The sequence below is a fragment of the Eublepharis macularius genome, chromosome 2, assembly GCF_028583425.1.
Source record: "Eublepharis macularius isolate TG4126 chromosome 2, MPM_Emac_v1.0, whole genome shotgun sequence".
NCBI classification, from domain to species: Eukaryota; Metazoa; Chordata; class Lepidosauria; order Squamata; family Eublepharidae; genus Eublepharis; species Eublepharis macularius.
Genome location: NC_072791.1, coordinates 148045066 through 148070779, shown reverse-complemented (window position 1 = coordinate 148070779; position 25714 = coordinate 148045066). Strand labels below are relative to the sequence as shown.

The window sequence follows — 25714 nt, the reverse complement described above, 5'->3', positions numbered from 1 at the left end:
ACTCTCATATATATGAATAGAATTCTTCAGGAGACCCTCAAAATGGATATAGGGCTATGTTCTGCGGTCTAGTATCTACTGTACCAGAGTCAGGCTGTCAGCTGTAGTGGGGTGAAAGATTGAAGTGCCAGAAGGGGCCCGAAATACCTGAAAGGCTAGGGGCCCGGCCATGGGTTAATATGGCCCTGCAGGGGAAGGAGGTCAGTGGGGGTGTAATGGTATCAATCCCACGCCCTGCAACTGCCATTTCCTCTAGGGAAACTGATCTCTGTAGTCTAGAGATCAGTTGTTGTTCCAGGAGAACTCCAGGCCCCACTTGGAGGTTAGTAAGCCTATGGGTAACCAATGAGTAACCAGAGCTGCCATGTATTGATGCTAGAAGAGGGGATTATTGAATATCTGCACCCTTGATTATTTTTCTTGTCTGCCTTTCAGCCATTTGTTCACTTCCTTGCAGTGTGGGCAAGCTACAGGGACCAAACAGTATTGGGGGTGGGGTGCACCTGGTAAGCTATGTGGGTCTGTTCAGCCCACTGGAAAATTCTCTACTTCTACTGGCTTAACTGTTCCTCTTCTTTAGGAAGAAGAGCTTAAATCTGTCTAGAGTGTTATCCCGGCAATACTGCATAAGTGAGCGCAAAGCTCTCCTCAGACCTATAGGAGTCCTGGAGAGTATGACTGCGTCATCAGCATACAGAAGCACAGGAATATGCCAACTTTCGGGAGATGGAAGTCTGGCTTGTTTAAATAGGCTACCATATCATTGATATATAAATTGAACAGAAGGGGGGCCAGTATACATCCCTGTCTGACTCCCTGCCCTACTTCTATTGAATCTGACAGGTGGCCTTGGGGACTGTATTGTACTCGTATTGTATTATTTTCATGTAGGGCCCAAATCAGAAATAATAAGCGTCTGTCTATTGTTGTAGATTCTAATTTCTCCCACAGAGTGGTTCTAGAGATTGAGTCAAACACTGATTTTAAGTCGATGAAAGCTGCATATAATGATGTTGTTGAATTGGAGGAGTATTTTGTGATCAGGTGGTCTAAGAACACACATTGATTTAGTGTTGAGTGCCCCTCCCTAAACCCAGCTTGTTCATCAGCTAGGCAGCCCCCTTCCTCAATCCAGTCCCTAAGTTTCCATTGGAGATGTTTTGCATATAACTTACTTATAGAGCTTAAAAGGCTAATAGGTCTGTAATTAGAGGGGTCATCTTTACTGCCTTTTTTATGGATAGGAATGATGACGGCAGCCCCCCCAATCCCTTGGGATTCTTCCAGTATTATCTATTATTGAGAATAGTTCCGTCAAGAAAGGAACCCACCAGTCAATATTTTGTTTTATTAGCTCAGGGGGGATCAAATCAATGCCAGGTGATTTACCAGGCTTTAAAGATTCGATAAGATGCTTCTGTGTGGGCAAGCTACAGGGACCAAACTGTATTGGGGGTGGGGTGCACCTGGTAAGCTATGTGGGTCTGTTCAGCCCACTGGAAAATTCTCTACTTCTACTGGCTTAACTGTTCCTCTTCTTTAGGAAGAAGAGCTTAAATCTGTCTCTGTCAGTCTCTCAGAGTATGTAATCCTTGAACCCTGCTCTACATAAAGCTGCCCTCCCTTAGCCTATCAGGCTGTTCCACTGGTTCTTTTTATTTGCTTCCTTCTTAGTGATGATAGTTCCTTGCAAAGACTGCTGTGACCCTAGGTCTCCGTTGAACTGCTGGGTTCTGTTTTGCAAATGGGTGTTCAGGAGGGGGGGACTTAAGCAAGTTGCTAAAGTACCTTAACATTTATTAGAACAAAAACAGATGCAGAATATTTATTCTGGTGCAAAGTAGAGCCAGGCTTAAAGGAACATTTTTTTAAGGGGACATGGAACGGAAAGGGACTCCCTTGAAGTTAAGTGGGGAAGATGGGGATGGAACGCCTCACATGGTTGCCTCCTTTCCCTTTCCCTCTAGTATCCAAGCAGTTGTTCATATTGATAGCTGTGGGAGTCTTGGTGCGAGCCTTCCCTTGGGTGTGAGCCTTCCCTCGGGTCATCTTCAAAGGCTTTCTCCAGCTTCAAAGGCTTTCTTCAGCTCTTGTGCTGAGGCTGGGACCACCTTCTGCCACTCCATCTAGCAGTAAATTGGCTGGTCCCTTTGTAGATGATGAATCCCCCCCACAAAGGACCACTCACAAACAAGGTCATACTTGACTCCCCAAGTAGGTAGAAAATGTAAAGTAACGTTTCCATGGATGCAAGGACTTCCTTCTGTGGACCATGATCCCTCCTCCCCCTCAGCAGCTGTAAATGCCTCTGGGCTGCTGCATGGAGGAGACAGGAAAACCACACTCTATTACCAGGTGTCCTTATGCCTGCAGAAATGTTAACCAGTGTGTGTTCAAAGGTTACAGATGTACCACCATAGAAAGCAACAAGATTTTCAGGGCAGAAGCTTTCAAGATAAGGTATCTGAAGAAGGGAGCTTTGACCCTCAAAAGCTTACACCCTGAAAATCTTATTTGTCTCTGAGGTGCCACTGAATTCAAATCCTGCTGTCCTGTTGCAGACCAACATGGCTACCTGCCTGAAACTATCTGCATAGAAAGTTGGCTCAGAGGATTAATCTTGGTGCAAGATACATACATGCTTTCCTTTCTCTTCAATTAATGTCATCTTGTCCCTTTACAGAAACAAAACCAGGATGATACTGATGATGAACTGGAAATTGCTATCGATAACACAGCTTTTATGGATGAGTTCTTTGCAGAGGTGAGGAGATATGGGGGAGGAAAGAGTAAGATTAAGTTAAAGTGAAGACCATGAGTTGCAGAGGCCTGGGTTCAGATTCTGTCACATCATGTGCAGCTCCCAACAGTCAAATGGGAAACTAATGCATTCTTCTGTCACTATATTAATAATGGTAATTTGGAAATTATGGTGATAGTATGTGCTGAGAGCTGTTGGGTTTCAATAGGCAGACCTGGGAGCTCACATTCTGCTTTAGAACCTGAAGTGTGAATATCCTTGCAAAACCCTGGGAAACTTTTGTTTAGTGACTTTTGTTTCCTTATGGCTGAAAGATCTGTATTCCATTTATTTACACTGGTGTGTAGTTAATGCCTGATCTATAAACAAACCTTGGGATGTGGTGCTGCTGCACATTGGTCACCCCAGTGCATATATTAAGGGCTAATACAAAAGAACTGCTTAGTTACTGACATTTTTGGAAATGTTTTAAAACTTACAGAATAGTAGTTAATAACAAGAACAACAACATTTGATTTATATACTGTCCTTCAGGACAACTTAATGCCAGAGTGGTTTACAAAGTGTGTTATTATTATCCTCATAACGACCACCCTGTGAGGTGGGTGGGACTGAGAGAGCTCTAAGAGAGCTGTGACTGACCCAAGGTATCCCACTTGGCTTCAAGTGGAAGAATGGGGAATCAAACCCAGTTCTCCAGATTAGAGTCCTGCCGCTCTTAACCACTACACCAAACTAGCTCTAGTTAGAGAATACTTTAAAACTCCTTTAGTTTTATTTATGTAGGAATGCATTTTTAGTAGTGGAGTGGTTAGATAAATGAAAGAGGTAGACATTTGAACACCTTTTTGAGGGGCATCTACCATTGTAATTAAAGAATCTTTGCATGCAATAATACGTTGCAGAAATGCTATGCATTGTGCTATCAAGTCTGTCTTTCTAACTGGCATGCCATTTTCTGGGGAGGTTTTTTCCATAGCTAACTTGCGGGTGGGTCAAGCTCTTGCCTCCATCTGTGCCCATGTGCCCTTCATCTTTTCATCTTTTTACAGATTGAAGAAACACGGCTAAATATTGATAAAATTGCTGAGAATGTAGAAGAAGCAAAAAGACTGTACAGCATTATCCTGTCTGCCCCTATCCCTGAACAAAGTAAGTAATTCACAGCCTCCTTAGCAGCAACTTTTATGCACTTCCCTGAGGACCCTGGCTCTAGCGGTGTACTTCTGAAGCACTGATATTCAACTCTCTGTCTTTTCCTTGTCCCTGGGCTCCTGTGCTGGGAGGGGGTGGAAAGGAGAGCAGTGCCCCTGGGAGAAGAGAGGAGGAATAGACTTCCTGAGAGGCCAGAGCCCTGAGGTTTCCCCCCTGCTGTTGATAAAGTGGTTAGACTAAGACTGTGGAGACCCAGATTCAGATCCCTGCTTTTTCATGAAACTCACCAGATAACCTCGGGCTAGTCATGCACTGACAGTTTAGTCTACCATACAAGGCTGTTGTGAAGATACTGTGAAGGAGAATCTTGTATGCTTTCCTGAGAGCCCTGAGGGGGAAAGGTGGGACAAAATTAAATGAATAGACACCTCCTGGCCCCTTATATTCCTGACCAGCTGAGGGGTGCTGGGTTAGGTGTGGGGGCGATATTTACTGCTGTTCTTATACCTCCCAATGTGGATATTTTTGCTTGTGTTCTGCAGAGACAAAAGATGATCTGGATCAGCTCACAGCAGAAATTAAGAAAATGGCCAACAGTGTCCGAAACAAACTTAAAAGTAAGACACACTTTCTCCATGCAGGCTAGTCTCAAGAGGAGTTCATTGTATGGCTCAGCTGACATTTAGAGTGGCTGTTTACTTTGCACAAGAGGCACAATTGCTTTAGGTCCACCAGTGTATCCTGCAGCAAACACACAAAACTGGGTGACATCCCAGTTCTTTCAACACCTTCAACTGCAACTTGGGGAGCCCTGTCCCAATCAGGATTTCTGTGTACAGGAATACAGATGTTCAAAGACTGAGGTAGTATCACCTGTATTTTGCATTTGCTGCAGGATCAATCAGAGTAACCTTGGAATACCCCCAGGAATTTTTGTCTGCCATATAAAGATCCCAGCTCCTCAGTGCCTTTAATATTAACTACTCCTTAGAATTTTTATTCCAGCTTGGGCTGTTTTCACACTGCTTACTGATCGTGCAAAGCTCCTGGAACCAGAGTTATCGCGGGAAATCACACCGGGAAGGCGCGTCGTTCCAGGAGGTTTGCGCAATTGGGTAAGCAGTGTGAAAATGGCCTCTGTTTTCTTAAAGGAGCTATCCTCATTACTTTCTTTCTGCTTCTTAAAGATTGACCCATCTCCAGTCACCCAAGAAGTTGGCCTGATAGTTTGGGGAGGGAATGTCCAACCCAGTGTCTAATCTTCTCAGTGGCAGCACTGAGATTGTGCAAGTTTCTTCTGCAAAGCATTTTTGTCTCATTTTCAGAGACCTGGCCAAAGTAATCTTATTCTAGGATGCTTAATGCTAATATTTTAGTGGAACCCTCAGTTCTTATATAGTATTCTTTGTTTATCCTTTTCCTGCTTTTTTTTGTTTATGTTGATTTATTGTATTAGGTGTTAATTAGTCCTATTTTGTATGTTGCTTTGAAGATTCTTTATAATTGAAATGCAGGGCAACATGCTCTGGAAAATAGAAAAGAGTCCAGTAGCACCTTTAAGACTGACCAACTTTACTGTCACATAAGCTTTCGAGAACCACAGCTCTCTTTGTCAGATGCATCTGACAAAGAGAAATGTGATTGTCGAAAGCTTATGCTATTCTCTGATAGATAATGTTGTAGTATTCTCTGATATACCTGCATTCTGCAACATTTAATTCAGTTCCCTGCATTTACAGGTATGGAGCAGAACATTGAGCAGGATGAAGTCCGGTCATCAGCAGACCTGCGAATACGGAAATCCCAGGTAAGTAGAGTGACAATGACATACAAGATGCAAGATGCCTTTCTTTGCTTTAGCCGGTGGCAGGACCCTGATGCAAGAACAGGAGTAACAGAAGATGGATTTTTTTTGGAAGCTACAAGTAGTTAGAAGGAAGGTGGCATGGTATAGCCTGATCTCGTCAGCTCTGGGGAGCTAAGCAGGGTCAGTACTTGGACCTCTAAGGAAGACTGTGCAGAGGAAGGCAATAGCAAACCACCTCAGCTTCTCACTTGGCTTGAAAGCCCCTTGCTGGGTTCATACGCCGACTGTGACTTTTTGGCATGCACACACATACAAGTAGTTAACTGTTTGGAGTAGGGGATAATGGTGGGGGCTCTTATCTTGGAATTTACAATGTCATGCCTGAGCTGTGGTTCACAATGAGAGAAGTTCTGTGCATATGCTCAGAAGCATTCATTCCATATTAAAAACTGGTTCCAGCCTCAGATTTCTTAGATCAGATTGAGCCTTGGAAACAAGTATTTTTAAAAAACAACTAGGGTGGTGAGGGGAGAGAGACAGACAGAGGAGAGTGTAATAGTTTCTGCTGAGTAAACAGAGCGTCCAGCAATGCCTTCCATCTTGGGAGTCGTGGAGACATACACTTGAGAATATTCTGAACATCCCACAACTTCCTTCGTATAAGCTTCATATTTCTTCATTTGAAATGTTCAGAGCTGGAAAATTTTTTGCTGTTGAAATGCACTTTCAGTTCCTCAAAGATAAAAGGCTTGTATTACACTAGCCAAAACTCAGGGGGAGGAAGTTGTCATTTTTAATGTAAGTTTTGAGGGTAGAATTACATGTTAGGTATAGATCTGCAATTAACTAAAAGGGCAGTTTTTATTTTTATAGAATGCAAAAACAGCAGTTGGCAGGAGAGACTGGAGGGGACATTTAACCATTTACCTTCAGGTCCCTTTCCTGCCTAAAATTCCCCGCCCCCAATTTATCATTGGAGATCTTCCACAACTGCAGTTTGGGAGACAGTTGGTGGTAGGAGAATAACTGTAGGGGAAAGAATTAAGTGCCTTTCTCCCCAAGCCCGTTTTCCCCATTGCATTACTGCCTCAGTGGGTAAAAACAAGGACTGCATTTTTAAAGATCTACACGTAGTAACAAGTCCACTCTAAAACGCTTTCATTTTCCAAAGAGTTGGCCTTCTTTTAAGTTTCAAGATACTGAAAGATAAAGCCAGTGAATATTATTGTATTCTATAGCGCAGATCAGGCTGTTAAAATGAAATAATTGGTGAGTCTTGTGATTAGTGGCTTGTGACATCATTTCTTTTCTCACTAGCATTCAGTTCTTTCTCGAAAATTTGTTGAGGTAATGACAAAGTACAATGAGGCCCAGGTTGACTTCCGGGAACGGAGCAAAGGACGGATCCAGAGGCAGCTTGAGATTAGTATGTATATTGTGGTTGCTGGCTGGCTTTGGCTTTCCCGTGTGCTAGACCAGAAGAAAGTTCCCCCTTTTTTCCTTTCAAAGGTCTTTTTCTCCTGATAGATACATTGCATGCTCTCTGGTGCTTTCTGTTTGCTGTTGGTGCAGCATTCTTCTTCTTGATGTTTATTTTCTGATATGTACTAGAAATTGCAATGGCTGCTCATAAGTTGGGTGCTCTCAGAGCAGTTCTGGAGCTAGTTTGATCATGAGGAAGACTTTGCCCATAAAAACTTCTCTGCAGAGCCTTCACTGTCACTCACCATCTCATCCTTGCAACACTCAGACAACATTTCTTCCAAGATTATTTTTGAGCCTTATTTTTTTGGTTGAAATTCTCAGTATGCTGAATTTAATGGGATGGAACCTTACTCCAGCTAGAATGGCTCTTTACCTGGAGAAGGAGTCTTTTAAGATGGAGGAAAGCTTCAAACTTTGATTGGTGGAGTATAAGGATACATGCTGTGATCATTATGGGTTTTTTAAAATAAAGGTTTTCTTATATACTACTTTAGCCATCCATACAGCTGTCCTGTTTGGCCAGTATAATTTCCAGAAGTAAATTTCTTTGCAAGAATGGTGCAGTCATGAAATGCATAGAATGGTGCAGTCATGAAATGCATTCCTAGTTATAGACTGGAATCTCACTGGTCCCACGGTCTCAAAGTAAACCATGCCAAAATAATATTGTTAACTAATAGAAGCCATTGCCCCATTTTCTAGCCTGGCATGTAGAAGTGTTTGTTCTGATTGTGGTATATGATGCTCTTTTTCTTAATTTCCCCCCACCCCCTTCCTGGGATACAGCTGGGAAGAATACAACAGATGAGGAGCTGGAGGAAATGCTAGAGAGTGGGAATCCTGCAATATTCACAGCTGGGGTGAGTATCAGTGAACAATGATACTTGGTACTTCATGGGGAGAAGGGACTAGATGGATTCTGAGTGCAAGGCATGGCTTACAGTGGGTTCCTTGTAAGGGCACCAAGTTTCATTGGCTGAAAACATATGAATAACAAAAGCAAAGTTTGGGTAGGAAGTAGGAATAGAAAAGTGTATGTAGGTAAAGAAGCTGGGGTGGAGCATATGACAATTACAGTGCCAAATGTTTCTCAGTGTCCTCTTGGAAGTGGATGGTTTTGATGGCATTTTTACAAGTGACAGCCTTTTGGTTTCTTCTAGATCATGGATTCCCAGATTTCAAAGCAGGCATTGAGTGAGATTGAAGGGCGGCATAAGGACATCTTGCGGCTTGAAAGTAGTATCAAGGAGCTTCATGACATGTTTGTGGACATTGCCATGCTAGTGGAAAACCAGGTAACAGAGTTTTTCAGAGAAGACATGTGGGAGGGAATGCATAAGCAGCTTGGAGAAGTTGAGAAAAAAAAGCAAAGGTGATAATCTAAAGAATCCAGTGGGCTATTAAATTTAAATGATGGAAAGTGATGCATGTATAGTTGAAATATGGAGATGAGGAGGAATGAGAGCACACTAGGGAGTGCAGAAGGAAAAAACAGCAGGCTAATGGAGAATGGGTGAAAGATGCAACAAATATCGTAGTCAATGTCGTAGTGTGGCCCTTCTTAATTAAAAAGACAAGATAGTTTCTTGGTAGTGGGAGTGCCATTCCCCTGTTCCAAGGGCTGCTTTAGTAACTGGGGTGAATAGCCTGGCTGAACTTGGATAACTGCAGGCTAGATAATCAGAAATATCACATGAACTTTGATTTGCTGGTGAGGCTTTGTAACTGACTAGTCTGGGGGTGGGTTTGGTAGCTTATGAAGCTGTTGACTGACCCTGATTTTTTGGGCTGCAGAAGCCATGCTACTTGCTGTGTTCTTAACTGATTACACTTTGCTTATGTTACAACCAGGCCTTTCTAGATGCCTGTAAATTATGGGTCAGAAACACCCTGCTTAGTAGTACTTAGGCTTCAGTTCCAAACCTTAAGGCCCCATTTCTTGTTTTCTGCTCACAATGCAATGCCGAGGAGATGGTGTTCAAGTCTAATCATGGTGAGTGTTTGTTTCTAGAACCTGAAAAGGGTTGGTTGTGGGAAGGAAGCATGGATGAGTTAGTGCTGGAATAACATGACTAAAATTTTGTGGAGACAAAATACCTGAGGAGAACCCATTTGAGAGAGGGTGACAGCTGTGGAGAATGAACTCTGAAGAGGTAGCATAGAAATATCCTAAATTAAATAAATGAACACCTGGCTTACTTGAGGAGGGAGGGGATTTCCAAGAGGGACTACCCGGTGGGGAGAACCACCTTTGAATAATGGTAGAGTTAGAGGGAGGGAACTGATTTCCCAGAACCTTTCTCCAAGTCAATAGGTATTTTCTAACACGTACATTTTCTTCCTCCCTGTTTCTGTTCTCCTGCTTTCACAGGGAGAAATTGTAGATAATATAGAACTTAACATGATGCACACCATAGATCACATAGAGAAAGCTCGTGAAGAGACCAAAAAGGCCTTGAAATACCAGAGTAAGGCACGAAAGGTGAGCCTCTCCCATGGACTACCAGCTTTGCGCCACCAGCCACTAACACTTTCTGCTTCTGCCTCTCTGTTTTGCCTCCACCACTTCTCTTTTTCCGCAAGGGAGCTATGATTGACCGCATAGAGAGCAACATGGACCAATCAGTAGGCTTTGTGGAACGGGCTGTTGCTGACACCAAAAAGGCTGTCAAATTTCAGAGTGAAGCACGAAGGGTGAGAGGAACCTTTCAGAACCCACTCACCTCTCCCCTTCAGAGAACCCCTCCCCCCTCCCCCCATGCTTTTAGATTTTATTACTTACTTTAAAAAAATTTATCACTTAACTCATAACCTACCAACTGTCAAGGTCCCTCCATTCCAGTCAAAGTCCCAGTTTAGCCTTAGTCTAGATGCAGACTTTTCCCATCCCAGCCACTTATTCTCCAACCCGCTCTGTGACCCATTGTTTTTGAATTATGCAAGTAACTGCATGACTAGTAGCACTGTTAAGTACTGCTCCCTGATTGTGCTTAGACACCTCCCTTGATCCCAGTTTCTTCCACCAGTGAGAGGAAGGTCTTTTCTTTCACAGTTCCTTAATTCTTTAGGATGTCTTCTAAGAACATGAGCATCAATCTCCTTTAGTGGGCTAGCCTGAGCTATGACTTGTCTTGCACTGCTTTGGGTTATGCTTTTATTCCTTTGTCATTGTTTGTGTGCCAAGCTTCATCTCTGTTTAAATTCTGGTAACTCGCATGCAAGTTCTGGTATAGCTATCAGTCCAGAGTAGCAATGGTTGCCAGTTGCCTGGTCTTTTGTACCTTTAAGAGCTGGATTACAGGTCAGAATTAAATTCCAGTGATATGGCAGTTGATATGGCAGCAGGAAAGCTGTACATGTTTTGAGCTACAGATTCTTCCTCTCTTCACCACAATTCTGTGAGGGAAACATGCATGTACTTCCTACATTTCATTTTATGTCAAAAAGTAACTAATCTGAGGGACCATGAGTAAAGGAAGCCAATCATTGTGACTTCTTGGGTTGATCACAAAATGGATGTGTCTCTGATTTTCTTCTTTTTTTAAAAAGTAAAATATACCCAATAGCTGTTAGTTATTGGCAAGCTGGGTATCTTGTTTTTCATTATCCAAATGAACTTGGAATGTCAAACTTGTTTAAGTTCTGTTTTACAATTTACAACTGTTTTCAATCTCCTTTAGCTAATGTCACTAAAGGGTTAACCACCCATGGGCATTTATTACTCAATATTCATCATGTAATGACTTGCAACTAAAGGCCTCCACTGAATATGATGTTTATGTCTGGCATAATGTGCATGATCATAGATGGCTGTTTTAGCTCACATGGGTCATTGCTTGATGTTGTACTTCACTGAGTGACAAATGTACAAGGGTGAATTGGCTGCAGATCAAACTACAGAATGTTGAGACTCAAGAGTTCCTCATTTGTAATGTTATCACTCATTGTTGAATTGTCTTCTTTTTTTACCCTTTCTAGAAAACAATAATTATCATTGTGGTAGTCATTGTCTTGCTGCTAATTGTAGCTCTGATTATTGGACTTGCTGTAGGGCTGAATCCAAAGTAGCCAACCAGGCTGCTGGCTCTGTACCGTAAGTAGACTGGGGAAGCAGATGGGTCCTTTAACTCTTGCACTATTTCCTCTGCTGCCTGTGACTATTGAGAGGGTTCTTAATATCTCTGACTACTGGTGAATGCTGTGACACTAACAGTTGAGACTGTGGTTGTCTTGCCTGATCTTGAAGTCCAAGTTCACTTCAAGCTGCATTTTTAAAAATGTGGAGTGAGCCAAAGTTGCTTGCCTACAGATGCTCTTCCTACAATGTGTGGGTTAGGGTAGGAAGCAGCCACTGTTCTGTCCTGAGAACCTCCCAGGAATTGTGACCTAGGGCAATGGTCTTCAACCCACAGGTCATAAGCTCCAATAGAGCTGCCACTTTTTGCTGCTTTTTGGAAATACCTGCTGCTAGTATGCATACAGAAAAAGAGCCATGCCTTGTGCCTCTCTTTGCTTGCAAGCTGAGCTTAGCAGATTGGTGAAAACTCAATGGTGGAAAGGATTCCTCTTTAGCCCAGGTGGGTTCAAAGACCCTGGCTCTTCTTTTTCCTGTCATACGATTTTGTCATATGGTTTGCTGTCACATCTTTAACCTGTGGTTAAAGATGAGTCCAAGATCGGGAAAGTTTGAAGGCCACTTGCCATGGTAAGGAACAATAATACCATGATTACCTGCTCCATATCATTGTTCCTGTGTTGATTGACTTGGCATGATTTATTTGGTGGTTCTGCAAAAATGGGGGTTTCTTACAAAAACTGCTTCATAAAATCTGACCTTGGTTCCTGAGATTTCAGCAAACACCTGTCACAGTACAGATATTCTCAAAGCTTTTTAAGCAACCACAAGGGCTAGCAACATTGTAAGAAACACAGCTTCTTCTAACTGACATGAAGCTGTTTGAGTCTGCAGTTCGGAGATGTGGTGCAGCTTGAGTGTTGGAATCCTTGCTTTGGGGCTCTGGCTTCTATACTAATACACAAACTTTGTGTGTTGCCTGTTGAGCTTTCGGTTCTGAGTCCATTTCTTACAATTTGGGATGTGATGTGTGTGAGAGAGGTTGATCATCCAGATAGAGGCTTGCTAGAGACGCATGTGACTTCTGCAACTTCTCCAGCAACTTTGAATAGAAGTTACTTAAGAGAAAAGATGACTAAGTTCAGCAGAAGTCTTTGCCAGAGGCTGACTTTCATGCTGTTGCTGCTGAGTCACATAAGCAACGTGCTTATGCATTTAATGCTTACTGGTACATGTATTCATATACCATATGGTATTGGTATGCTATACAGCTTCTCATTGCATTTGCAGAGGTGTGTGAAGAGCTCTGCCTTGTCCTCTTTGATAGACTGTCTGAAGTTTGCTGTAAGGCTATCTGAGGAGGACATCTCCTGTGTGGATGATCTGTATATTCTTCCCTTTGTTGTTCAAATTAAGCACCTCTGTTGTTTCATGACTGCTTCCTCTGTTTCTTTCCATGGCTTGTGAACTGACCATGGTGTTTGAGCTGAAAAGTAGTGGGAAGTGGTTGTTTTCCTATAAACAGCACAGGGGAGTGTTTACTCCCTTGCCCTCCTATTCTATAGGGATTTAATGTGTCCCTATGAAAAAACTAGCTGCTCATTCCCACACGAGAATTCTTTCTCACTTGGTTCTTTTCCTTCCTTCAGACACTCCTGCGTTCTTCCTGGATGGGTAGCAAGACTTCCCCCACCGTACTGTGATCTTCCCCTGCCTATCCTCCAGCCTTGTTCCTTGGATTTGTTTTCAAGCAGGAGGGATTCACTTGCACCAGCACTACTTTTAAGAGCCACATGATGTTCTAGCTCACTCCTTGAATGAAGCTCCGCAACCAGAAGATTTTGTAATTTGTGCAACCAGGAACTAACAAGATCTCATGACACCCTGGAGAGAATCTCCCATCAAATCTGCTCCTTGCCTATCCCTGCCTCCCTTCCCGTTACCTTTGCTGCCTCCAGTTCAAGCTCTTCCTGATGTCATTTCCTGTTTTTAAGCTTACATCCTTCCAGAATTTTCTGGAACAAACCTTTAAAATGTTTAGAGATAACTATTACCTACCTCGCCACTTTTTGCTCTAGTTTCGGATGCAATGTTTTTAACATTTTCAGATCTTTATTGAGGATGCCAGAAATTGTTACTTGTTAGAATTGTCTATATTAAGGGCTAAGGATCAAACCAGTGTCTGCCACATACTTGCTAAATACCACTCCCTTGTCCACTGAGGCTGCCTTTCTACTGTCTTTGAAGGATGGCCCCAGATATTACAACTCTTACAAAGTTCAAAAGCCTTCCGGAGCCGCAGCACACATTGCCCTACCAATACCAAGAAGAGGTCAAGTGCCAGGAACAGTGTTGGGCAGGTAGCAGTGTAAACTCTTTATGTGGCATTCGCAGTGCTTTGCACCAAGCCAGTTTTGGGAAGATATAGGTTAGGATGAAAAGCAGACATGCAACAGCTCCAGGTGTGGAAAGAGCCAGGTCTTCGAGCCAGTGTTCTCAAACCAGGCTCAGAATTGTATCATGCATACATAATGTAGCCATAATAATGGGTAGCCAATGGCAAGCTAGTTTTCTACATCTGAGCTAGAAGCATTGTCTCTCCTCAGGTCAAAATAGGCATTTCAGTAGAGTGTCTATGCTTTGAAGCACTTGCAACTACTGTGTGTGTGGAAGGAAAGCTCTCCTTGGATGCCCCTAAATGGCAGACTAGTTAATTATTGTTTGGAATATAATTTTTCTGGATGGCGTGCAAATCACTCCTGCTTTTGAACAATTGCCTGTGTTGTGTTAAAGGTGCGATTTATGTCTGGTTTCCCATGATTTGTATTTTTTTTCAGTGAGGAATCAAATAGTTGGCTTGGCTTGGCAGTGTTATATTTTGTACCAGTGGTTTCCACCTAGAGCCACATTTTATCCACCACTCAAAATCACCAATTTTTAAATAGCTTATTTAGTTCACAGGCTAGGTAAAGAGAGAAATATCAGATTGGGTACTTAATAGTTTTATCTTCTCTCTAAAAGAGTATAGCTTTAGACTTTGATCTCCATTTGTTATATACGGCTTTTACATTGCTTTGTGTAAAAAACACTTGCTACTATTTGTTCACCAGATTTATGGCCACTTACTGCTTGGTCCTCAGCCACACTTGTGTTAAATTTCTGCAGGTGTTGTCACAGAAATGGATGTGTATGCATGACAGTTAATTTGGTTACAAAAACCAGTTATGTAGTCCACTTAGCTGGCAGTACCACCTAGATTCATGCTAGCTATGCAAAGAAGGGTTTAATCCTTCAACTTCCACTCACTTTACTATTTAAATCTGGGTTACCTGTTTTGTTAGTACTTTAAAGGAGGGGTTGTGTTTATAAATAATGTATATTTTTCCTTTTAAAACATTAACAGAGTGGGGGAGCTGCTTTCAAATAGTAAAACCTTAGTGGTGGCTGAAATATTAAAAACCCCATTCCTTCCCTGAAAGGCCCCAATGTAAATCAAAGCACACAGGATGGAGATGTTTACCTTCATCAGGTCTAAAGAGGAAATCTATATTCTAGTTATCCTTTCAGCATCAGTAGCTTTACTTTTTGGAGCTATTTTCAGTTGGAAAGCTGAACATTTGGGGATGCACAAGATTCCCAGTGTAGAGGGCTTTAGTTTCTGTTTAAGCGTTTGTAGCAGCAGCACCCAAACTCCTGTGGCACTCAGTGGGAGACTAGAATTGACAATGTTTTTCCAGGAGGAGAGGATAACCTATTCCTGTTTACTAGCAAAATCTGGCTGGTCCAGTTGTTTCTGCACTAGCAGTACCATTCACGTTTACCTAATTACTAGATGATCTAAATTGTCTAGCTGTGATACTGCTGATGCTGGATCCTGTAATCCCCCCCCCTCCCCGTAGAATGTTAACAGCAGCACTCCAGGCAAATGCACTTGCGTGACCCTTCTAACTATGCACATGGACGGAGCTAAGAGGGGAGAGACTCTCATGCTTTCTTTTTCTCTAGGCCATGATGTCTGTAATTGGGAGGTGGCAGCTCTATGGTGTGGTCAATGGAATGTTGAAATAAGCACCGATGAGATGTCACAATATTGGTGGTGTGTGTGTGATTTTTTAAAAAAACCTGCTGAGAAAGATGTAGCTAAAGATACCGAGCTGCCTATGGACAGCAGGGATCCTATGAATTTGATTTTTTTTTAAAAAAAAATGAGAACTGAATTTTTTAATTTAAAAATAAATGAATTTACTTAAATATTACTGTAACTGAGTGTAATTGAGTGAATTTCAGGATGTAGTGTTGGATCCAGACTATATTTTCCATCAGTGGAACTGAAGTTTCCTGCCCCTATGCTCCCACTTATCTCCACAATATGGGATAGGGAACACTGAGGAGCAATATAAGGGGAGCCTGCAGTGAAAACAGGGAATTGGCGGGAATTGCTAATTTAGTCGGGATCCGATCCACACAAGCCTTCTCACTAATTTTGAGGGGTGGTATGCATTTCCTTGACATTGTCAGACTCATTCCCTTAGCCTATATATGGCTTTGCAATGCTGTGTGCGCGGGGGGTTGCTGCTGTTATGCATACAAGGCTTGGGGAGCTGCCTCTAAACTGAACTAGAATACAGAACCTGGCTGAATTTTGTTTGCCTTGCCTGTAGTCTCTATACCAAGTCCTTAAGGGAAAATCATAGCAACAGTGTTGCTCATCTCAGAGTTTTGGAATCTACTCCTTTTCCCGCTAGACCACTTTAGCAGTAGACCTAAAATGGAATCGGGTGCTTCTGCACTGTTCAAAAGTGGAGAACCAGAAAGACAAACTACCTTAGTGTAAAAATGTCATGGAATACTTGCAGCACCATCTAAACTTGTGAAAGAAGAGTCCTCACAACCTTCTGACTCCCCCATTATTCCTGAAGTTTCCCATCTTCTAATCCATTGTGTCACTTTCCTACAAAAGAAAATCCCTTCCTTATTCCCCAGTCCCCTTCTGATTAGATATGTCTTGAGGATACTATCCATTTTTCCTCTTCCTGAGCAGAAGAAGATTATGATCATGATATGCTGTATCATCCTCATCATCATCCTGGCCTCTACTATTGGAGGTTTCTTTGCCTGAGCACCCCAGTCCTATTCCCTTGCCACTTGTATCAGGTGAGTTACATGTTACTGCATAAATGTTATCCATCATATGTATTAATTTCTGTGCGGCCTCAGCCCAGGGAGGGCTGTGGCTGAAATTGTATGCTATGTTGTGTGTCTGCTTCTGCTCTTATTTTTCCAACTAGCCTAGTAAACTCCAGCCACAGTGTTCCAGAATGCCTTAGCAGGTAATACAAAAAATATGCTTGATTTGGAAGGAATGATAAAGTGGTGTTGCCTCCTGTACTTCAGTCCAGCTTGCTGAAGTAAAAAGATACCAGATTTCTACATACAGAAATCGAGTGCAAACATCCCACTTAACTCTCGGAATAGTCAAAAAGAATTATCTTGGTCATTCAGTGCTTGTTGCCTAGAGTAGTGCTAGCTCTGCATCTTTTTGACTGTTAAGTTCCACTCCTTTTCTTTTTTCTAGACTGGCTTTGCAAGATGGCTTCTCTTCTTTCACTTTCTCTGGTCCTACAAACTCCAGCACTTCCTCTTAATGGAGATGTTACAGCCAATTATTTATCCTTCAACATGTTTTATGTGGATGTGAAAAGGGGGCAGAAGGAGTCAGAACTAAGGCCCCAATCAGCACACAAGCATATGGAGGCCAGTAAGATAAGAATTTGTGGAAATTGTTATTGGAAACGGCACCTCTCAGTTTCTTGCTCCAATTAAATTCCTTTTCATTACTGTGTCTTAAAATGCTTACTGAACTTCCAGCCTATTTATGCTGGCTCCTTCTGCCCAATGGATCACTTCTGCAGTGAAGCCAAATTCTTGAAAGAGACCCTTAAACAGCTTGTGTACTTAGCGGGCAAAGTTATCATTTCCTTTATGGCCTACACAAGGTACTCTTTAGGGCTGAAAAACCTCAGGTAGCTGCTTGCCTATGAGTTGGAGACATTTTCCCAGCTGTGCTTTTTCTTTGCTCATACTCTGTTGAAAGAAACATCTTATGGTAGTCCCATTTGGTATCCTGAAGGGTGTAGACTTGAGCTTCTGGATAAAAGCATTCCAGCTCTATACCTGCTAAGCAATGTTGTCCCGTAAGATCCTGTCATGCTTGTGGCTCTACTCCCATATTCATATCTCCTGCCCATTCCTTCTGCTGTACAAGTGAGCATTCATGAGGCTCACACTGCAAGCATCTACAGTGACCCCTACTTAAAAACAAATTGGTAGGTAACTGGATACAAGTTGCATTAATACATATAACTTGTTCATAGATATGTCCAACACCTCTTGAATATATTTCTCATGTACTAGAAGAAAGCTTGTCCCTTTATATACCTTTACAATATATTTATGGATGAAGTTGTGGCTTTCTTCTTTTAGTCACTTCCTGAGAAGGGTATGGCTGGAAAAATAGTTCCTTTAGTGTGGACAATGATATTTAATGGGATCCTTTGGCAGCTGAGGCAAACTCTCCAGTTTCTCCCCTTCATGTTGTGAAATGGCTACTTCACAAATGCACAATATTCCATCCTTCCTTGTGAAAATTCAAAGAAGAGGCACTTATTCAAAGTTACTGTCAGATGTAGCTTACACACCATCACTGCTGCTGTGCAAATCGCATGGGCTGTTAACAAAGTCTTCTGAATAAAGAGCTTTTTTAATTGACCTAGTGTGATAAATGTGACAGACTATGTGAAAGCAACTGTTAAGATACTGTCCTAGATGATTCTTCTCCTCAGTCTCTCTTCCTGCTTCAACCAAAAAAAAAAAATGAGCTCATTTTCGGAAAAGTAAAAGTCTTAATTTTGCTGTTGTTGTGTCTGGATTTACAAGAACCTTCCAGAAAAGAGAATAATCCAACCTTGTCACCTGCTTTATTCTCCTGTAATTTGCAGCCTACTGCTGCTTAGCCAGGAAGGTATCGCCTGGGCTACCAGCAGGGTTAAATTCTGTGCCAACACAAGCAACTTTGTTACAGAATACAAATAAGGTTACATCACCCTTCCAACAGTGCTGCTTTAAGAGCAAGTAAGTGCCCACTAAGATCTTGTAAAGCCTGTTTTTACAATGAATGGTAGAACATCCGAACTTATGTCTGAATATTCCATCTCAACTGTTCTTTTAAGTTCTCCAAAATTCTGTAAGCAGGGCTATATGTTCTGATACAAGTTTCTCTGGCCTTGGCTTAAACACTAAAACAGACATCCATACCAGAAAGATTTATTTACCCAAAATCTGTGATTTTAAACCAACATATTTTCCTAATTTGTACAACCATTTGTTTTTCAAGGGAGCTTAATTAACTTCCTAATTTCTTTGATCAAGGCTGTATAGCAGCCCATCTGTTGGCACCACAGGAGAAGATGCCCTCATTCATCTGCATCTGTTTATACTCTATCTGGTAGAAAGAACTTTCCCCAAAAGCGACCCTTTAGTTGCAGATCATAGGGGCTTAGAAACTTCCTTATCCCTAGCATATTGGATGTGATAATGCGTTCAAATGTCCATGGATTTTGGTTGTTTTGTCTCCTCTCTTCTTCCATGTCCCGCATCTTCTGCAGGGACTCTCGGCTCACTGCTATGGCTGGGAAAGGTAGTTTTTTGGCCACTTGAGTTAGGAAGCGCTCTACCTCACCAAATTCAACATATCCACCTACTTCTACTATGAGGCGACCAGCCTTCACTGCTGTGACATAATGGTCAATTGCACCTTTACCACCACCCATCCGCTGTCCCAGCCCTTTGTGGGTGATTGGTTTGTAAGGGGGAGGCACCCTCCAAACAGCAAACATTCTCTTGGGATTGATATGCCGGTTGATAGTCAAGCGTATCATTTCAAAGTGACCCCAGCGGAGGTAACCACCACCCATAGCCTGCAGGCAAGAAAGAAAAACAACAACAACATGAGGCTTACATACAATTCAGGGCTAGACAAAAATATTATGCTCAAGAACTCAAATCTCAAGGCAGAGGATTACTCCCCTTTTCCAGAATAGTTCCTCTATGTAGTGAAATCACTGCAGGAAGACTCAATGTCACACTTACAAGAATACCATACTGTCCATCAGTGAATTCTGTGGCTTCGCTGGATGGACCACGGATATCACGTAAATTCTTGAACTCACGCCTAGCCTTGGGTAGGTTTGGGGCTCTCTCTACGAACCTTAGTTTGGTTCTATCAGGAATGGTAATGCCTGGAAGAAAACAAGCAATTGCAAAGTCACTTAATACTTTCTGCAATAGTCTCCTGGCTACTTTGTCCAGGTTCTGGGATTTTAGATCCCGAGTCAGAACCATGCCTCCTGCTCATCACCTCTTGACAGTTTTATATCGAAGCACCTGAGCCAATAATATCTGAAATACACTCTCACAAGTTAATCAAATCTTATACATGGGCCAATAATGGAAGACACATAGGAAATGGAGAAGATGGCTTCTCTTCCCCCCCGAATTTAAACAAAAGTGATTAGAAAATATTTTCACTTTCTCCCACCCCAAGAGGCACTTCCAAAGCAATTTACAAATAAACCACTAAGAACAAATCAAACATCGCTCTAACAGCAGAGAAGTCAATAAAAAGAGAGTAGATAGCAAGTTAGAATAAAATTGGATATCTAGTCAGAATTTGAAATAGTTTTTGCGTGATTCCTTGTTTAGTAGAAGGCTAAATTTCTGTGCACAGCGTCTTTGATGGGCAGGGGGGAGGGAGATGAATATGACATAACTGAACATAATTGGCTTTAAGTTTTATGAGCACCTCTCCACAGTTAACTCTTTTGGAAACTGCACTACATTACTGGTCTGTTTCAAGACATTTTAAAGATGATTCCTGATTTATTTTTGCATTGTCTGTACAAATATAATGGATGAATACCATTTATGCATACCCCATTTTATCCTGGTACTAATTAAAAATAAGAATGCAAAACCCATTTCATCCTTTATAAGTAAGCTCCTTTATCCCCAAACATACCACTATAATCTGGGGGAAGTGCATACTTCTTCAAGCCAGCAGTGAAAATTTTGATACTACTGGAGCCTAGAAGAAATAAAGAGAAGACACATTTAAAGTTATTGCTAGGCAGAAATTGGTACAAGAACATGGACCGTGTTCTCCCTCTAAAACACAGTGTTTTCAGATAAAATCATAGAATTATATACTCAGAAGAGATGCTACCAGGAAACAAAAACAAAGGGACGCTGAAAATCTATTTGCCTACATGAGATGAACTGATCTATCTTTGAAAATATCATACTTTAGAAATAAATTAAGAACTTAGAAGACTAGAAGATAGGCAGCAGCTAACTGGAATATAATGCATTGACCACACCAGAGGATGCAAACATTCTTAACAAATTAGCCATTATAGCCTACTTTTTATGATTATCCAAATTAAAAGACAGAACCAGTGATATGCCCACGCTGAGGATGAGCAATCAGTTATCAGGCAAATTTTCACAAATAAGTGAATGCTCCGAAGGAAGATTGCAACCACAGGAAAGAGCAAGATAAAAGGGACATTTCTGTCCTTCAAACTGGAAAAGGTCATCTATACCTTAAAGAGAGAACTGCAGTACATGTAGCTTCCGAGCCTGCATGGCAAGTTGCACCCATTGAAGAAATAATCTATTCTGCATAATTATTAAAGGTATAAGAGGCCTGGCCGTTGCATTCATACGGCTTGGGCAACATCGCCAGCCACACATTTCCCCAAAAGAACAACCCACTTTATTTAGATAACGTGACTACCAAACGACAGGGTCAACACCTATAGACTAAATCCACTCAGTTCCCTCCCCCCTTTTAACTTTCGTATTGCTGATCCGATTTCTCTTAGCATGTTTATTCTCCGTTAAAGCGACAGAGAAATCGGAAACGATGAGGACACAGCAGAGGGAGTTTTGTGTTCTTCCAGCTTTCGCAGAAATATCCGGATCCGACCCATCCTGCAGTGGGGAGATTTACTACCGGAAAATGGCGGGAGAGGGAAAAGCCAGCCCAATTCCCACCTCCATAGCCCTGGTTCCGACTCACTTCCTCCGTTCGTCACTGGCTTTTTAGAATTTTAAAGAGCCTGCTTGGCATACTTAAGCAAGGGCGACAGGACCCCGCCACAGGGAACGGTGTGCTATCCCATCAGAGGGCCCTCCCGTCCTGACCTGCTGCAGTCTTAGAATCAGCGAGTATGGGGCGTCCGAGCCACTTCCACATAACAGGTCGTCGATAGCCGGCAGGCGACCCGGCACGCCGCTAATATCCAGAACGAGGCGGCTTGAAGATAAGCGCTTCCGAAAGGGATGAAGTAGAAGGCGACGGATATCAAACCAGCGTCGCACTCTCCCTTCTCCGACTCTGACTGCAACACTTCCGGTGAGGAGGGTGCAGGGAAAGAAGGGACGGAAACGGTTGGTTCCGGGAAATAAAGGAGCCTAGGACTGTTAGAATATAATCGGTGCGGAGGAAGAGCTTCGCTGGGACAGCTCAGAGAGCTATCTGGCAATATCCCTGTTTCTCCAGGAGTTCTGGGAAAGCCATTAGTAGCGTACGAAGGCAATAGTTCTCCCTTCCCCCTTTAATCCGCTCCCTGTATGGAGTGTCTCTAAACCTGGAGGTCCGAGTTAGCTATCATAACTAATTGTTATGGAGATCTCCGTAACTGATTTGTTTCTTCTTTTGTGCGTACTTTATACACACTACCACAATGGTTAGCAGGAATAAGAAGAGGACGGTTATGAAACGTAATCCTAAACAGATCTACTCAGAAGTAAGTCCTATTATACTGAATGAGGTTTAGTTCCAATAAATTGTTTTTAAGATTAAAGTCTATGAAACACCGAGCTACAGTCTCTTTTAAAAATCAATAAAAATGGTAGTCGTGTTAAGCTGTTACAGCAAACATTCACCTGGATTTAGCAGCTTTCGATACTGTTGGTTATGGTATCCTTCTGGGGCACCTTTACAGGCTTGGAAGGCACTGTTTTGCTGTGGTTCCGTCATATCTGGAGGGTAAGGACGCTTATGGCATCCTGCAAGATTCCATCTTATCTCTATACTCTTTAATATCTAAATGAAACCAATGGTGAAGTCATTCAGAGATATGATCTGGGTTGCCACTAATACATGGATGACACTCAGCTCTCTCTCACACACCTCTAACTGATCCCAGAAAGGCTGTAGAAACCCTGAACCACCTGGAAGTAGTTGTGGAGTGGGCTAATAAAGCTTGATCTTGACAAGACAGAAATGGTACTGGTCACTGGAACGTCTGACCCAGGATTTAAGGTGCCACCTATTCTGAGTGGGGTGCACTCTTCTTAAAGGGACAGATCTGTAGTTTGGGGGTGCTCTTGGAGCTAGGCCTGCTACTGGATAAACAGGTGGCAGCTGTAGCCAGGAGTACCTTTTACCAGCTTTGACTGGTTAGCCAGCTGCAGCCTTTCCTGGGCAGAAAATCTAGATGTATGCCCTGGTCACATCTAGATTAGATTATTGCAATGCACTCTATGTATAGCTGCCCTTGAAAAGTGTTCAGAAACTTCAGTTGACACAGAATGCAGCAGCCAGGGTGTCGATTGGAACAGGACACAGGGAACATACCACCCCAGACTTGGCCCATCTACACTGGTTCCTGGTCTGTTTCTGGGCACAATTCAAAGTGCTGTTAATCTTTACAGCCATATATGGTTTGGGATCAACATACCTGAAGGACCCTCTACTACATTATGAACCTGTGCAATTGTTGCTAGTCTTCTTCCAAGGCTCTGATTCGGGTGCCCTGCCTTCTGAGATTAGGTGGGTGGCAAACTGGAAGAGGGCTTTCTCAGTCGTGGAACCAAAACTCTGGAATTCTCTCTACAGGAAGATTCCTCTGACCTCTTCTATTGCTGCTGATTCAGTGCAGTGGCAAAGGAGCTTTCCCTGTCAGTTTTCCCGGTAGTTTAGGTGGTAGGTACAAAGCAGGTTTTAAAGTGCACCAGGGGCGGTTGGGACAAAGAAACAAACAAAATGGCCACAGTCCCAGAAGTCAAATAGGTATCAGTACTAACTGAAAATACCTGTAAGGCAAAGATCAGAAAAAGAAAAATGTGGAAGGCCTTGTATCAATGAAGCAAAAACAATTTTTTTTAGATGCTGTACTAAGTAAAGAGCCCTGACTTGGATAGCCTAGGTGAGCCTGATCTTGTCAGATCTCAGAAGCTAAACAGGGTCAGCCTTGGTTAGTAATTGGATAGGAGACCTCCAATGAAGACCAGGGTTGCAGAGGCAGGCAATGGCAAGCCACCTCTGTTAGTCTCTTTCCATGAAAACCCCGCCAGTGGTTGCCATATGTCAGGTATGTCTTGAGGGCACTCTCCACAACCACTAAGTAAAGAATCAATATATACCCAATTGAATAATAGTATGGAAAGTCCTAGAGCACTTAGTGGAGATGAAGATGGATGCTGCTAATTACTGCGTCATCAGTCTTCCATCTTGCCTACTGAGCAAAGCCAGATTCAGGACTATGGGAATTCCAGTGCTTGTATACTCCTGTTGGGTTAATAGTAGAATAGCCATGTCCCCTTACCCTCCCAGTGTGTATGTAGGGGGCAGACCTGGCACTTACCTTTCTTCTCTCCTCACATGCACGCAAAGCACGTGTGCACTCCCAGTGCAGTGTCCTGGGAGTGATGTCATCACACTCTTTGTGTGTGAACAAAGAGTGTATGTGGGAGGCCTGTTCCTCCTCTGGCCAGGTGAGTGGTGGTAGAGGGCAGGAGCGGGGGATCCTCCACACCCACTGGGGGACCTGGCAGCCCTAGTTAATGGGCAACTCTCAATTAAACCAGAACAAAGTGTTAACTTCTATAGCACTTTCCCCTATTTTTATCCATAATCTCAACAGAGAGATCTAGCAGTGGTACCATTTGTTTTCTGACAAGGCTCTTGTGCTAACAGCTGTGTAACTGGTAGAAAATCTGGAAATACAGTTTCTCTAGTTACTGAATATGCTAGTAAAAGTTCTGTGGGTTGAACTTCAGCTTGCATTGAAACTGATTGCCCTGGGCAAGGGCCAGGAAAAGACCTCGTTAGGTGGTACCCCAGTCTGCTCAACATGTTAGTTCTCAGTCCTCCACAAGGCCAATATGTAAACATTTAATCTCGATATACTGAATTTGGGGGGCACTTTTTTTAGTTTACTTAGGGTTGCCAGCCTCCAGGTGGGGGCTGGGATCCCCCAGAATTACAACAGATTAGTTACTCTGGATAATGTTGAGGAAAATCTTGACCTATTCTGAAGATACCAGGTAAGGAATACTTTATCAATATCGTCCTGTCAATTTGTAACAGGGTGTCTTAAATATATTTTAAACTTTGCAGAATGACTTTCAATGAGGAATTCATTGAACATATATAGTCTGGGTATAATGCATGGGAGACAGATCACAGGCTTCCTGTAGTACAGATTTCTTCACCTTTTTGTATTGAGGAAAAAACAAGACTTTATTTCACCACTAGAGGGAACAGAAGCACATGTATCATGTAAAGAACAAAGAGGATAACAGGAGTCCAAAAACATTGACTTTTTAAAAGGTTTTTTAAAAACGCAAGGTAGGTCTTTGCTACAATTAGTCTTGTTAGCTTTCAGAGCTTTTTAAAATAGTTACTCAGCTACTCCCAAGATGTAATGTTTCAACAAGGCTCCCCTCAGCTCCTAAAGAAGATAAAATGAAAATAAAATGCAACCCAAAGTTCTGTCAAATGGAATAGAGGAGGTAGACTTGCACCAGACTTCTTGTACCGTCCCGTAGATACTCATGACACCTGTGCCACCACCATGTTTTGAGCATGGGGTAGATGCAGTGTCCCTACAGCAGAAGCACAGTATCTTTGGGATGCAGGCTACAAGTATAAGGGATCTAAACCATGATAGTAAGCTTGCCCTTAGTGGTACCTATGTGGATGCCGCAATGCTTTTTAATGCATGCAGCTTCTGGAGGAGATTGCTCAGTGGATTGGAATGCAATGTCATCAATAAGTTGATGACGCCCACTTAAAAACCAAAATTAATCCAAACATAGCATTCAGTTCCTTGTGCTAGTTGTGGGCTCAGTTACAGGCCATATGAGGGGGAATAAATTGAGGATAAACCCAGATAAGATGAAAATACTAACATTTGAAGAATCTTGTACCAGAAAGTCTTCCCCATCAGAGGAGTGTCTCTCTTGCATGCTTTCCTTTTCATAGACTGATGAGGACTCAGCAGGGTTTTCTCAGTAGCTGTACCAGATCTTTAGAACTCCCTGCCCAGGAAAGCCTGTCTTGCACCTTTATATACTTTCCCAA

At 42.5% G+C, this 25714-nt stretch overlaps 2 protein-coding genes across 4 annotated transcripts in view; one reads left to right on the top strand and one right to left on the bottom strand.

The window, feature by feature from the left end:
* STX3 (syntaxin 3) overlaps positions 1–16402 on the top strand; it is a 42949-nt gene extending 26547 nt beyond the window's left edge. Inside the window, exons 2-11 of one of the 3 annotated variants that reach the window (XM_054972405.1) lie at positions 2684–2764; positions 3814–3913; positions 4459–4533; positions 5656–5723; positions 7041–7149; positions 7995–8068; positions 8369–8503; positions 9580–9690; positions 9792–9902; positions 16325–16402. In XM_054972405.1, the coding sequence (XP_054828380.1) occupies positions 2684–2764; positions 3814–3913; positions 4459–4533; positions 5656–5723; positions 7041–7149; positions 7995–8068; positions 8369–8503; positions 9580–9690; positions 9792–9902; positions 16325–16402 (942 nt within the window). Of the gene's footprint in view, positions 1–2683; positions 2765–3813; positions 3914–4458; positions 4534–5655; positions 5724–7040; positions 7150–7994; positions 8069–8368; positions 8504–9579; positions 9691–9791; positions 9903–11186; positions 11302–12932; positions 15540–16324 lie in introns of those variants that run through there. The other 2 variants (XM_054972403.1, XM_054972404.1) reach the window with 2 other exon arrangements.
* Positions 16403–18243: 1841 nt separating this feature from the next.
* MRPL16 (mitochondrial ribosomal protein L16) lies at positions 18244–21736 on the bottom strand. Its single transcript, XM_054969893.1, has 4 exons — positions 21547–21736; positions 20360–20425; positions 19432–19580; positions 18244–19259 (listed from the first exon to the last, which is right to left on the bottom strand). The coding sequence occupies exons 1-4, from the start codon at positions 21596–21598 to the stop codon at positions 18774–18776; spliced, it is 753 nt and encodes a 250-aa protein (XP_054825868.1). The 5' UTR covers positions 21599–21736; the 3' UTR covers positions 18244–18773.
* Between the last annotated feature and the right edge of the window lie 3978 nt (positions 21737–25714).